The 12,861-nt window shown below is 33.9% G+C and overlaps 2 protein-coding genes across 2 annotated transcripts; one reads left to right on the top strand and one right to left on the bottom strand.

Moving 5' to 3' along the window:
* The first annotated feature begins 724 nt into the window (after positions 1-724).
* LOC120190160 lies at positions 725-6,218 on the top strand. The gene is made up of 10 exons (XM_039193285.1): positions 725-896; positions 1,006-1,187; positions 1,285-2,193; positions 2,281-2,358; positions 3,247-3,583; positions 3,668-3,867; positions 4,100-4,176; positions 5,214-5,315; positions 5,543-5,729; positions 6,007-6,218. Exons 1-10 carry the CDS (start codon positions 725-727, stop codon positions 6,094-6,096), a joined length of 2,334 nt encoding a protein of 777 aa, XP_039049216.1. The 3' UTR covers positions 6,097-6,218.
* An 878-nt stretch (positions 6,219-7,096) lies between these two features.
* LOC120189983 (LIM domain-containing protein WLIM1-like) lies at positions 7,097-11,330 on the bottom strand. Its single transcript, XM_039193117.1, has 5 exons — positions 11,071-11,330; positions 8,202-8,298; positions 7,972-8,012; positions 7,697-7,783; positions 7,097-7,528 (listed from the first exon to the last, which is right to left on the bottom strand). The coding sequence occupies exons 1-5, from the start codon at positions 11,206-11,208 to the stop codon at positions 7,316-7,318; spliced, it is 576 nt and encodes a 191-aa protein (XP_039049048.1). The 5' UTR covers positions 11,209-11,330; the 3' UTR covers positions 7,097-7,315.
* Positions 11,331-12,861: the final 1,531 nt, after the last annotated feature.

The raw sequence follows: 12,861 nt of genomic DNA, 5'->3' as shown, positions 1-12,861 counted from the left end.
AGCCTTTCTGTTTTTGTTTAAGAAACGACGTTTCATGTCTTTTGATCTTCTTCTATCTCTTTTTTTTTCATCATTTCTTTTGTTTGTTTGTTTTTTTTGTCATACGAAATGACGATATTTTCCCTGTAATCAGGGGGGGGGGAATTCCAGAATGTTGGAAACTTTTTATTTTAAGCATCAACTCTGTTTTTAATGCAATGATCATGCCATTTTTATTAATTTTGTATTTTTATCAATAATCAGACATTCTTGCCATTTAATTTGCTGATTTCAGTGATTTTGGTCGTTTCTTTGCATACTTGCTCATTATTGTTGTCATTTTTTTAAAATTCTATCTAGAGTGACTTCGGTTGAAGTTTTAATTCTTTAAACTTGATAAAATGGCGTATCGTGGTTGAAACTCATTTTGATTCTTTTCCATGCTTGATTGTATTTTCCTTTTCCCTGACTACTAGTTTTGTTTTAGTGTTTTTTTTACATTATCTTTACGTCGAATTTACTGCAAAATCGAGTGTTTATTTCTTTTATTTGATAATATTTTAGGGAAAATAGATTCTTCCATTCAAATTCATTACATTGGGCTATTATATTTTTATGAGTGCATATTCTTGTATTTGTAGATATTTTTGTGTGTTAATTTCTTTTTATGTGGCAAATGTTTATTGTAGTTTTGCGTCTTTGGCTTGATGGAACTTTAAAGATGATATTTTCCTTGAATAACAGCATGGGTGCTGGGAGGAAGAAACAGACATTCACTGCAAAGGAAAAAGCTCAGCAGCGTTTTACGGTTAATTGTTGCACGACTGCTAGGAATCTTAGGAAGAGAGATTTAGCTGGTGTTATCTTTGGATGCAAACATAGTACATTTGGAGAATGTTTGTCTAAGCAATTGTTCGGTTGGTTTCCTCTTACACTTAGGAGCAATTGATCTACTTTTTGATGAACATATGCACATAATTTTGTCCAGGGTCTTATGAAAAAAGTGGTGTTTAAATCTTTTAACAGGATTACCTTCAGGTCATTATTCCTATGTAAAGAACATTGAGCCAGGATTGCCACTATTCTTGTTCAATTATAGTGACAGGAAGCTCCATGGTATCTTTGAGGCTGCAAGCTTAGGAAAACTTTCTATCAACTCCAGTGCTTGGACCATAGATGGTTCGGAGAACACCCCTTATGCTGCGCAGGTATTAATTGTGATATACTGTACTTTATGCTGCTTTTGTGTATTGATTTGATAATTTGATCAAAGTGTGTAATTGGTCTTTCTGCATTTGTTTTCAGGTGAAAATTCGAGTACGAATGCAATGCCAACCATTGCTGGAACGCCAGTTCCAACCAATAATTGCAGATAACTATTATGAAGAAAAGCTTTTTTGGTTTGAACTAGATCAGGCTCAAACAAAAAAGTTGATATCTGTGTTTTCCTCTTCGCCTGTAGTAACTAGTACTTTCCTCTCAAATAAAACTGAAAAGAGGGGTACTCAACTCAAAGCATTAAAGGCCCCCAATGTAAATCTAAATTGTGATTCTGGAGAGAGATCTACTTTGAAATTGCAAGGTCCCACTGTTGATCCTAGTGTTGGGCTCTCGTTTTCTTCTGTAGTGAGAAATGTGAATATTACTGATGCTAATAAACCTGAGTCTAGTGTTGGGCTCTCTTGTGTTGTGAGATGTCCACAGAAAAAGTGGAGTGCTTTGTTCAAAGAGGAAACTTGTCCTGATGCAACAAAGCAAGTTGAAGAATTCCATTTGCCAGCTGCAGAAGTGAATCCTGGTCATTTAGATATGTTTAATGGAGAATTTGATGCTCAATGTGTTCCAGATTGTTGGGATGAAAGTAACGAGGTTGAAGAAGCTCTGTTAGACCCTGAGGATGTTCAAGAATATGGAGAAGTTGCAAGCTCAAAACCAAACTGTGAAGCCTTTTGTTCTTCTGTGGTGACAGAGCCAAGTACATTGAACCTTCTTTTGGAAGTTCCTAGAAAGGAAAATCCATTAGAGTTACCTAGGGAAGATACATTGTTCAATTCAGATAATGATTGGCCTTTGTCTCCGTGTGTGCCAACAGAGGTTGTACCAACACATAGTCAATCGGAAGACAGTGAAGATCAGTCGATTAATCTCTCTTATCCAGAATTAGCATTGGCCTCTGAAATGAACTCTTCTAGCATTCATTCGACGGTGGCCAAGGTACTTTATTCACTACAATAAATCTTTAACTGTTTCATTTTTATGCAGTTATGTTTACCCTTACTATGATGTGCTATGTTCTTATAGTTGTTGGTTGAAGTGCGGGAGTTGAGGTTGTCTCAGTTCAAGCAAGCTCAAAAGGTCAATTCTTTAGAGAAAGAGCTGGTATGATATCTGATTCCTTGATAGTTGTTTCTTTTGATTTTAAACATTGTGCTTCATCGTACAGTTTCATATAATTGTACATGATAGCTTTGTGGTGGTAGATACACATATTATATGATATTATCAATGTTCTTGAATCATTACCCTCCCTTGTTAAACACCATGCTTGTCCTAGCTGCAACTAGAATGCCAAACATTGTTATTGGTAGGGAAGCCAGAGGTGAACTGCCCAACGAATCCTGCTATTTTTTACTTTCTACTTCAGGTTAGCTTGAAAATTTAAAGAAAATGAGTGACCATATTTGAAAGCTTTTATCAAATGTCAAGCGAGCTTAACGCAAAATTCCATCTTATTAAGTGAACCTGTGTTGTTTAAGCTTTGGTAAAAACAATATTGGTTTCTAATCTGCACCCTTGGTTGTAGAACATGTTCAGCATCTTTTATCCCTTTTTTTTCATAATTGTGCTGTATATAATCTCTTGCTTTTATCTCCAGATTACTCAACGTTTTCCATTGATGCCTTTTTCCTTTTTCGGTGTTATGCCATGATGTATATTTTTTTTTCAATATTGGTGCACTATTTATTTAAAGCAGGACTCTACTCTTTGCAAGTGGCATCTTCTTAGCAGATTATATTAGCAAAGTTTTGAAATGCCAGCTTTGAACTTTTTATTTTGCCGGAGTTCAGATTTTAATAACGAAATACATTTTTGTTTTCCAGATTTAGGCATTTATCATTCTCTTTCAAAAACCATGTTATAGTTCTTTTACCTGATATTTGCATATACTGTAACTGGAGTTGGGAAAACTAAATGTATACTAAGTTTATTAAGTGGTGTGTTCGATGGAGATAGCAATTTTGATGGTTGAACAACTTGGCCTTTTAGGTTGAATCAAGTGTAGAAATTCAGCAGTTGAAAAGGAAGTGCAGTATGTTGGAAATGGGGTCTGTATCAAGGTGTGTTGAGGTGGATGATTCTGACGAAGAGAAGTTTCAATCAATGGATGATCAACCCCATCCAGCTTGCGATGTATCCATCTGTCTGGTGGGAGGATTTGATGGTTGTTCATGGATGTCTGCTTTGGACATCTACTTTTCTTCTCAGGACATGATGAGAACATGGACTTCAATGAGCTTTCTACGTTCATATTCTTCAGCAGCAAAATTTAGTGATGAATTGTATATTTTGGGTGGTGTAGATTGTAATTTGTGGTATGACACAGGTATGATTGTTCTATTTAGTCATTTATTTTCGCAATCATTTCTAACTTAACAAGGTAATTGTTCTTTTGTCTTTGTTCCCCTAGTTGAATCATACAATCCACGAAGTAATCGGTGGACTAGTCATCCCCCTTTCAATCAAAAGAAAGGAAGCTTTGGTTTACTTCCTTTAGAAGATAGAATGTTTGTCGCTGGAGGTGGAAATGGAGTTGAATGTTTCTCAGATGTAGAAATGTTTGATCCAAACATTGGAAAATGGATTCCTACTCAATCACTATTGCATAAGGTATATTCTTATGATAACTTGTATATATTTATATATATATATCATATTCTTGGATGCATGTATAAGCTGATATATCTAATGCCATGGGTTGGTAATTAGTTGGTAGCCTACCGACACTGAAGAGGCTGCTTAGACATTGTGGGAAAGTTGTAAAACTCTTCGTTGATCATATAGAACTTTCTTTATCTTAACTTTTCCCGATTTATTAACTAATACCATTTTGTTTCTGAAGAGATTTGCTCTGGCTGCAGCAGAAGTCAATGGGATACTTTATGTTTCTGGAGGATACAATGGAAACCAGTACTTGACGTAAGTACTTTTTATTTTATCATGTTGAAGGTCAGACTTCAGAGTTGTGAATGCCTTTGTGTGATTAAACTGATGATTATCCATGTAAAAACTAACATTCTAAGTTATTGAAAAACAAAGAAAAGCTCTTTAGGTCTACGGTGATTAAATTGCCAGGTTTCTTATAGAATAATTTGTCAGGCATTTGCCTTTTTGGGGTCTACGGTGTCTGTTTAGGTGTGGTGGAGGTCTCGTTCAGGGGAAAATGATGTTTTGCTATTGTTTTTTTTTTGGTCAGACAGGGTCTTTCTAAATTGGTGTTAATTTTTCCATGCTGAGGCCAAGCTGATGCTGGCTTTGGAAAAACTTTTGGGGTATTTTGCTGCTTCTGAGGTGAAGCAGCTTGGATTTTGTATGGTGTTGTTTTCCTGTTATTGAGGATATTGTTTTTTGCATATATTTTTTCTTGCTTTTTGGGATTCTTTTTTTGGTGCTTATAAAGCTTTTCGGAAACTGTTTTGCTTTTAAGAATTTCTTCCAACAGGAAAGTGGACTCATAGGGGATTGTGTGTGTTTAATTTGCAATGTTTTTATGCCCTTGCGTCTTGAAATTGTGAAGTGAATGAATCGTGGTTTCCTTGCAAATGATGATTTTCATTCTCGGCTGTCATGTTGATGGTTCTTTCTGGGTTGCTTCCCAGAGTATCTTCAAGGTGAACGCTTTGGCAAAGTCATGGACTGATTGGCGTTTTCTTGATTTTGTATTTTCACATGCTTGCTGGTTTCAGCTTATCTATCTGCAGAGCTGACCTATTTTACCTTTTTTCTTTGGTTTTATCATAATATCATTTCTGATTTGGTTTTCTTGTCCTTTTTTTTCCTTTTTTGATTTTGCTGTAATTCTGGACCAATCCCACTATTTTTATTGGTTGATCTTTTCTTCTTTAATAAAATGATTATATTTATTTTATGTCCTAATGTTCTTTTGGGGACTTGTTTATAGCGTAAAATACTTTGGTCCCAAATTCTTATTGACAGTTACATTTCATACATATCAGATCAATAGAGAGATTGGATCCTCGACAACATTCATGGGAAGAACTTCCGAGCATGGCCGCAAAGAGAGGATCTCATGCATTGGTTGTGCTCAATGAAAAGTTGTAAGTTCATTTCTTGTATGTACCCTTGTGTATGGAGCAATCACCCAACAGTTCATGTGATCTACAACAATCTAACTTATTTCCACATTAATATAGATTAGTACCAAACAATCAATTTCTTGATAACATATTTGCTTCCTTCTTCTCTTGTATATAGAAAATAACATTGCAGTATAAAGAATACCTTACCTTTGTATCAAATGCGTAAACGGAAATACTTTTTGTAGGTACGCTATAGGGGGTTTTGATGGAAGCAGAATGGTGTCAACAGTTGAGGTCTTTGATCCTCGTGCTGGTTCGTGGATGATGATGGACTCCATGAACAGTTGTAGGGGACATTTTGGCACTGTTGTGATTGGAGATGAAATACATGTTATTGGGGGGCTGCAGGATGATAGGGAAGTTCTGGACAAGGTATGTAACTACTCCCTGATCTTCAATATATAGATGTTAGAAATGATACAAAAAACAAATAGATATTATAAACATGCCAATCTTAGAACAAAAATGATATACCCCACTGGTACTGTACTAAGAACCTTGGTTTTTGGCACTTGAGACACAGTTGTCTGGTTATCGGATAGTTTTTTTGATGTCATGTTTTGCGTCTTTTAGTTATATTTTCTCATGTTACGTTTTCATATCGTGTGTTTTTCGTAACATTTTTATAATTTTTTTGGATGGGTGATAGGTGGAGTGGTACAAGGACGGTGAAGGGTGGCAAGTAAGTAATTGGAAAGCCATTGGAAAAAGATGCTTCTTCTCCGCCGTCCTTGTATAAGAAGGATCTCTGCTTGCTTTTCTTTTTCTTTTCTTTTGTTTTCCCTAAGCTGGAACTGTAACAGAATGAAAATAGGGAAATGGCCTCATCCATATATGCATCAGTTTACTTCAGAGACTATATGTGAGCATCCTATGAAGGAAACTTACTGTGAACTCTAGTTAAACTACTACTATGCTTACTATAAATGAAATCATTATAATAGAGTTTTAAAATTTTATTTTAAACAAAAAACTTGCCCTCTTTTAGAACTCTAGTTAAGTTACTACTTGCATATCTATAATTTATGTTCGAGATTCGTAGTTACCCCTTCAAAAATGTAACTTAACTTGCCATTAATACTCTAGATTTGTTATTTTCTTTGGTAATTGCATATTCTCTAGGGACAGTTGAATGAAGGTTGTGTATATGGTGTGCTAAGAAACTAATGGTACTTTTATGAGGATAGTAAAAGAAGATACGTATAGTATCTTAACTATCACTTTTGTTTCGATTTGGTCACTTAATTATTTTTTTTTAAATCATATTTTAGTATTTCATTTTGATTATTCATCATTAAAAAATCATATTTTAGTATTTCATTTTGGTTATTCATCATTAAAAAATCAAAAGATATGTTGATGTGATATTTTTTTAGAAAAAAAATCAATGATGTGACATTATTTTATGGTGACATGTTAACATTCTCATTGATTTATTAATGGTGGGTGATTAAAATGAAACTAAAATATAACATTAGGTATGATTTTAAAAAAAAATTACGTGATCAAAACAAAATAAAAATGATAGTTAGGATACTATAAATGTAGTTTACCTAAAAAATGAGAGGATGTTGTTCAATTGATTAAGCATGTTGTAAGCATTAAACTGCCACTTGTTAGGATTAATCTAAGTGATGGGAGAAACTCTATAATATGAATATTAGAGGAGGATTAATTTTTTGAGCGAAAAGGCATCTGCAACTGTTTTATTTTAAAGGAAAAAGATGAACTCAAATAAATGCAGGACAGCAACATACTACTGTTTTTCCTATGATCAATGTATCAAAGCTCACACACACCAAAAAAGAAAAACATTTTTATCAACAAACACACACTTGTGCTGAACATTTCTCCCTGCTTGTAAATCACATTATTTTTGTTTCTCGTATGCTAGAGAGAAATAAACCAAGAAACAGCTCCTCTGATATTATTATTCTGGGCATTCAAAAACTGGAATTTTAGACCATGATGTTGTCGTCAGTGACCACTAGGGTGACCTGTTCATGCTTGTCGAATTGGCTGAAGTTTCCCTTCTGTTTAAACAGTTGACTGTGGTGATGCCTACAGTAGGGACGATGTTCATGAGCTACGTAATTCGATGGGCTGATCACACACCCTCCATGGCTGCACCTGAAACAAGCCTTGTGGTACGAAGTGCCATCAACTGCAACCTGAAATCATTTATATTGACAAGATATTATCACGGGCAACCGTATAACTTAAATCATATGAGAATTTAAAATTTTTAGGGAAGCGGACCGTTATGGCCAGCGTGGAGATTACCTATTTTTCCAACAAATTATGCAATTAATGAAGTTCAATGGCTAAGCTAAGAGTACCTTTTCAATGGGGTAAACAGTTTTCTTGCAAGCGACACACTTTTCTTGAGTTCCAGCAAACAGCTTCGAAACTCTGCTGTTGGCAACCTGCAGAGATCCAAATAAGTAATAATTTATACATAAAGACCCTGTGATCAAGTATGGTAGCAGTTATCCGAATTCGAGTGTAAGCATCTGATACAAGTATGTGTTTAATGTTCGTATATTTATATTGTTTCGAATTTTTTTTTTCATATGTTGGGAAATTAATAGTGCAATTTAAGAGTATGAGGTACCTGGTCTACTGATCGGTCTACCCTAACAGTTTTTGGGGTCCCTGACAAAGAGAAAGTAAACAAAATAACATATCAATTAGGCTTTTGTAGCAGAGATAAAATGAAAGTAAACAAGTTTAAAAATCTATGTTATCCAAACTCGATATGATTGTCATATAAAAATATATGGATCGAACAATTCGGGGAAAATGAAAAGTAGAAATAATATATGTAAAAGAAGTTATAAGTACCTTCAAAACTTTTATCCAAGCTGCCTGTTCTCTTGAACAATTGGTCGAAATGTGGCTTGCAATACAAGACACCCTCAAAGGAGCAATAATTGCTTAGCTGCGAATTTGTAGGAAAAGATAAGCACACAACATATAAAATGGCCTCAAGTATCTAGGGGGTCAAAGTTGAATTAAAAGTTATTAAAGGTGTCAAAAATATAAATTTATTATTACATTAATATAAAATGGTTTCTCACTTGTTTGTGGCGTGATCGGTAGTTTGGAAATTATGGTCTACTTTTTTGATGATGTGGGATGTCCCTTTTGTTGTTCCAGAAAGTTCGGCTGCTCTAGTTTCAGTTTGGAGGATGCTGATGCCTCGTTCGAAAATTTGGGAATTTATTCCGGGAGCACTTTTATGATCGGTCTGAAAATATATGAATGAAATAATTTTTGAAGGTAGGAAGCTAGACAACACACCTGTTCTTCCTAACAAGGTACAAACTGGTTTCTTGGTTCTTGGAGAAATTTCCTGTTGTCCCAATTATTTTCAATTGTCTTGTGGGTAATACAACTCTAGTTGATTCATGGGGGTGTGGCATTCAAACTGGCGCTAGCTTGATGTCTTGGTGTCCTCCTTTTAAGGGTTTCTTCAAGATAAATGTGGATGGAGTTGTGGATGAGTTTGAAATAAAGGGGGAATAGGTGGTTTATTAAGGGATGAAGATGGTTCGGTGTAGGGGACATTTTCTGAGAGTATTGGTTTGGGCCTCCAATTTTGGTCGAACTGTTGGCTATCAAAGTCGGTATATTATTCTTCATGAATTCGAATTGGAGCTCAAGGGAAAGACATTTTGGAGAGCGATTGCAGTAAAGTCGTAGACTGGATCATGATTTCGAGTTCTTGTCCTACGTTATTTAGTTCGCTAGTGAAGGAAATTGGGTTTTTGGTAGTAGATAGGAATGTTATTGTAAAACATGTCAGTAGAGTTGTGAACTGTAAAGCGGATGAATTAGCTAAGATAGGAATTTGATGAGCTTGTGTTTTTTGGTTTTTCTAGGAGGTTACTTCAGATGTTAGGTGTTGTTGTAATGGTTTCTTGTATTGCTTAAAATTTTGAGGCGCTCTTTTCCTCTTTCTAATGTCCGTCAAGATACCTTAGTGTTTTAATGGTTATGAAGGGGGTTTTAACGAGGCCTCTCTTTCTTATATAAAAAAATATTTAGATAATATCTTATTTTGATCACTGAAATATAAAAAGGTTAAATTGTAGAACCAAAAACTTTGAATTGCTTCTTTTAGTCAATGAGCCATTAAATTTTTGACATCGTTAGACTTGTCATTGTCTTCCTCCTTTCTTACAAGAAAACCTTAACCTCCTCATGTTGTTGTCGTCGTTCTATTATAGTTAATCATTTGTGACAGTTAGAAACAAGAGTGATACCAAAATGTTTGTATTTCATTTCTTTGATTGGTTTTCTTCAAAATCTATTCAAAATTATTTAAAAAAAATCTAAAGCTCAGAGCTTCTAATGCTTCAATTTCTGTCAATGGCGTCTCGATAAAACTAATTTCGAGTTATGTTGTTCACCTTCTCGAAATATTTTTTCTCACTGTTTTTTGTAGATGAACTCCGCAAACCCCCAAAATAATGATTTTCTTATATTTAATTAAATGAGTTTTAAAGAGGTCTTTTGGAAATTTTAAACTCATTAAGTGGTATAGGACAACAAGATGAGTTCACTAGAGTCTAAGATGACCGCAACAGACATCAAAGAACGACAATTTTTGGTGGTTGATAAAAATGTGAGAAAACCTTTAATGAAGAAGATGAAGAGGAGAAAAAAAAATTTCATGTCAAATAAAATAAACAAAACATATATTTTGGCCTCCACATCAATCGATTTCATTTAAAAAATGCAATGTGATCATGTTTTTAAAAAGTAATAGTCAAGCAACTGAAAAACAATTCTAAAAGCATAGTGTTATAATTGAAATATTTTACAGTTCAATGACCAAAACAAGACAACGCTCAAAGTTTAGTGACTAATGATGTAGTTACCCCTAAAATTTGTCAATTTCTGAAGAGATTAAATACTAAATTTATCATTCTAAGGGGGCAAAGGTAATATTACCATTGTACTAATTTAAAATTTAACAATTTTGAAGGGACTAAAATAAAATGTTATTGCTTTAAGAGGACCAACACATCAGCCTATCCCAGATGTCGTCCTTTGGTCTTTTGCCTTTTATTTTGAGTGATATATATAACTGGAAAGAATATATGGTTTAGTGTCAATCGGATTATACACATTACTTGATCAAGTAACTCTCACACCAAGGTTTGATTATGGAACTTTAAGATCTGAACACATTTGAAAAAATAAGCAAGGGATTTGTTACGATCAGGGATTCTAACTGCGATTGTGGTCGTATTTTCAGTTGTGTTGTGTTTATTGCTGTTATGGACATGACTGACACTATAAAGTTGATTGCAAATATCTTAATCTTATAACAACGATTTCAGACAGTACCATTAATGTCATATAACGACGACTGCTATTCCGATAGTAGACCACTATTTAAATCCTTGGTTCCGGCTGTTACTATTGTTGTAGTGATATAAATTCTGGTGTTTGTTTATCTTTAGTTTAATTATACAATCGTATTATAAGATTTTGTCAAACCATTTCATTGCAGTTTGCAGGCAACTTTTGAAGTTCTCTCTTTCTATATGTACATATAAAATGGAAGTGTTTTTGATTCCAGAAAGAAGTGGGGATCTAAGTTGATAACAGAAAATCCATCTGGTTCTACATGCAAAGGGCAAACAAATCCCAGAAATCTAAAATTGTGAAGAAGAAGAAGAAGAAGAAAAGAAAGAAATACCTTAAGGGTACCCTTGCAGTGGTGGCACCTGAAACAAGCTCTATGATAAACTTTGCTGTCAACAGTGAGTTGATCAACCCAGTAAACTGTTTTCTCACATGCCTTACACTTCTGGGTTGTCCCTCCATAGCTTGCCATCAGATCTTTCCTTTCTGCCCCACAATTTTGATAAAGTTTTACCAAACTTGGTTGATGCTTAAACCTAAGATCAATGATCACAACACCTTTTTGTTTTTGCTTTTGAATAATGGAAACTCAGTGCTTTGCCTGTATTATTAAAAATTCTCTCTGTCTGCGATTCCAGATCACGTGGCCTTTTTGACCAATTACAAGCGCTAGCTGTCCACATTTTATCATAAAATAAAAGTCTTTTTAGGTTTATGAACTTATTGTTAAAGTATGGGCTGAGATGAGGACGGGTGGAAGTAGCCGTATCTTAAAAAATTAAAATTATTTTAGTTTTTAGTTTTTTTCATATATATTTTTTATAAAAAATCTATTTTCACCTCTTAAAATTTTATAAATTCTTATTTTCCCAAAAATTTTATGAATTTATTGTAATATTTTTTCCTTCTTTTTTATATATGTTAAAGGATGGACTGAGACAAGGACATGTGAAAATAGTTGTATCTTAAAAAATTAAAATTTAGATTTTTTTTATATATCTTTTATAAAAATATCTATTTTTACCGTTTAAAATTTTATAAATTTTTCTTTTCCCAAAAATTTAAAATTTTCTAATATAAATTTCTGTCGTTCGAGGATTGAGTAGGCAATCCACCATCTTCTATTGGCGTTCCAAATAGTGATTTAAACATAATTGTACTTCTTTTGGATTACAAATCTCTCCAATAAGCGCGTGGACTACACATCAGTCAGCTTCCTATTTACTTCGTTGTCATCTATTAGTTGATAATTAAATAGTATTCTTTTCTTAAATATTTATATATCTATCTGGAATTTAAAAAAAATATGACAGTAAATTGATAAAGTAAATGTTGTGAGGTGAGAATGATTAATTAGGTCATTTGAGAGCTAACCAACAGCCTCGCTATTCTCCAAATTCATGCATCCGACAGATACGATGCCCAACTCCCACGCATGAATTAATGCTTCGTAAGCTCTACAACCCAACATATGCATGTTTCCACTAAAGCCTACCTACCATTTACCCTCTCATTATCCTACCAATAACAAAGAAGTGATCGATTAATTATTTGTATAGCGTTCGTTTATATTGACTTATTATGTTAAATCAATTAATATGAACAAAAATTTTATGTTCATGTAATAAACGAACGAACATAAATAAATATGTATTGGGTTCATTTATATTTACGAATAAATTTGTTATATTTTAGTCTTGTAAATATGAGTAATAGTCTACAGTCATGTAGAATAGGTTCAATGATCACATTATTTGAGATAGAACAATTTAAATAGTCACAGCAACGAAATCAACTTCAATGTCAAGATGATGAATGAAAAATTGTCTAGCGAGCAAAATGTCATCTCTTGAGGCTTAAGCATCAGTAAATATGGGACGGATGTAAGGAGTGGACTTATAAAATTTTAGGAGAACGAATTTGGTAAAAACAAATCATCAATTGAAAATACATAAATTATAGGATAATTTAAAATTTTTAAGAGGCGACCGCTAGGCCTGTAAATGAGGCGAGATAGATCACAAGCTACTGGACTTTGACTCGGTCAAAGCTAAGTCAACACTCGATTTGAATGGATTCAACTCAAGTTCATAACGAGTCGAAACGAGCTACTTGATATCCGACT

Source organism: Hibiscus syriacus, unplaced genomic scaffold (assembly GCF_006381635.1).
Source record: "Hibiscus syriacus cultivar Baekdansim isolate YM2019G1 unplaced genomic scaffold, ASM638163v2 tig00116962_pilon, whole genome shotgun sequence".
In the NCBI taxonomy this organism is placed as follows: domain Eukaryota; kingdom Viridiplantae; phylum Streptophyta; class Magnoliopsida; order Malvales; family Malvaceae; genus Hibiscus; species Hibiscus syriacus.
The sequence above is the reverse complement of the archived record's forward strand: the minus strand, read 5'-3'. Positions and strand labels throughout refer to the sequence as shown.

Coding starts and splice junctions, on each gene's coding strand:
- LOC120190160 (XM_039193285.1), top strand. CDS start 725: ATGGGTGCTGGGAGGAAGAAACAGACATTCACTGCAAAGGAAAAAGCT. Junction 3,584..3,667: donor TAATTTGTGGTATGACACAG/GTATGATTGTTC, acceptor TTGTTCCCCTAG/TTGAATCATACAATCCACGA. Junction 5,316..5,542: donor GTTGTGCTCAATGAAAAGTT/GTAAGTTCATTT, acceptor TACTTTTTGTAG/GTACGCTATAGGGGGTTTTG.
- LOC120189983 (XM_039193117.1), bottom strand. CDS start 11,208: ATGGCAAGCTATGGAGGGACAACCCAGAAGTGTAAGGCATGTGAGAAA. Junction 8,299..11,070: donor ACTGCAAGGGTACCCTTAAG/GTATTTCTTTCT, acceptor ACAAATTCGCAG/CTAAGCAATTATTGCTCCTT. Junction 8,013..8,201: donor CTTGGATAAAAGTTTTGAAG/GTACTTATAACT, acceptor TCTCTTTGTCAG/GGACCCCAAAAACTGTTAGG.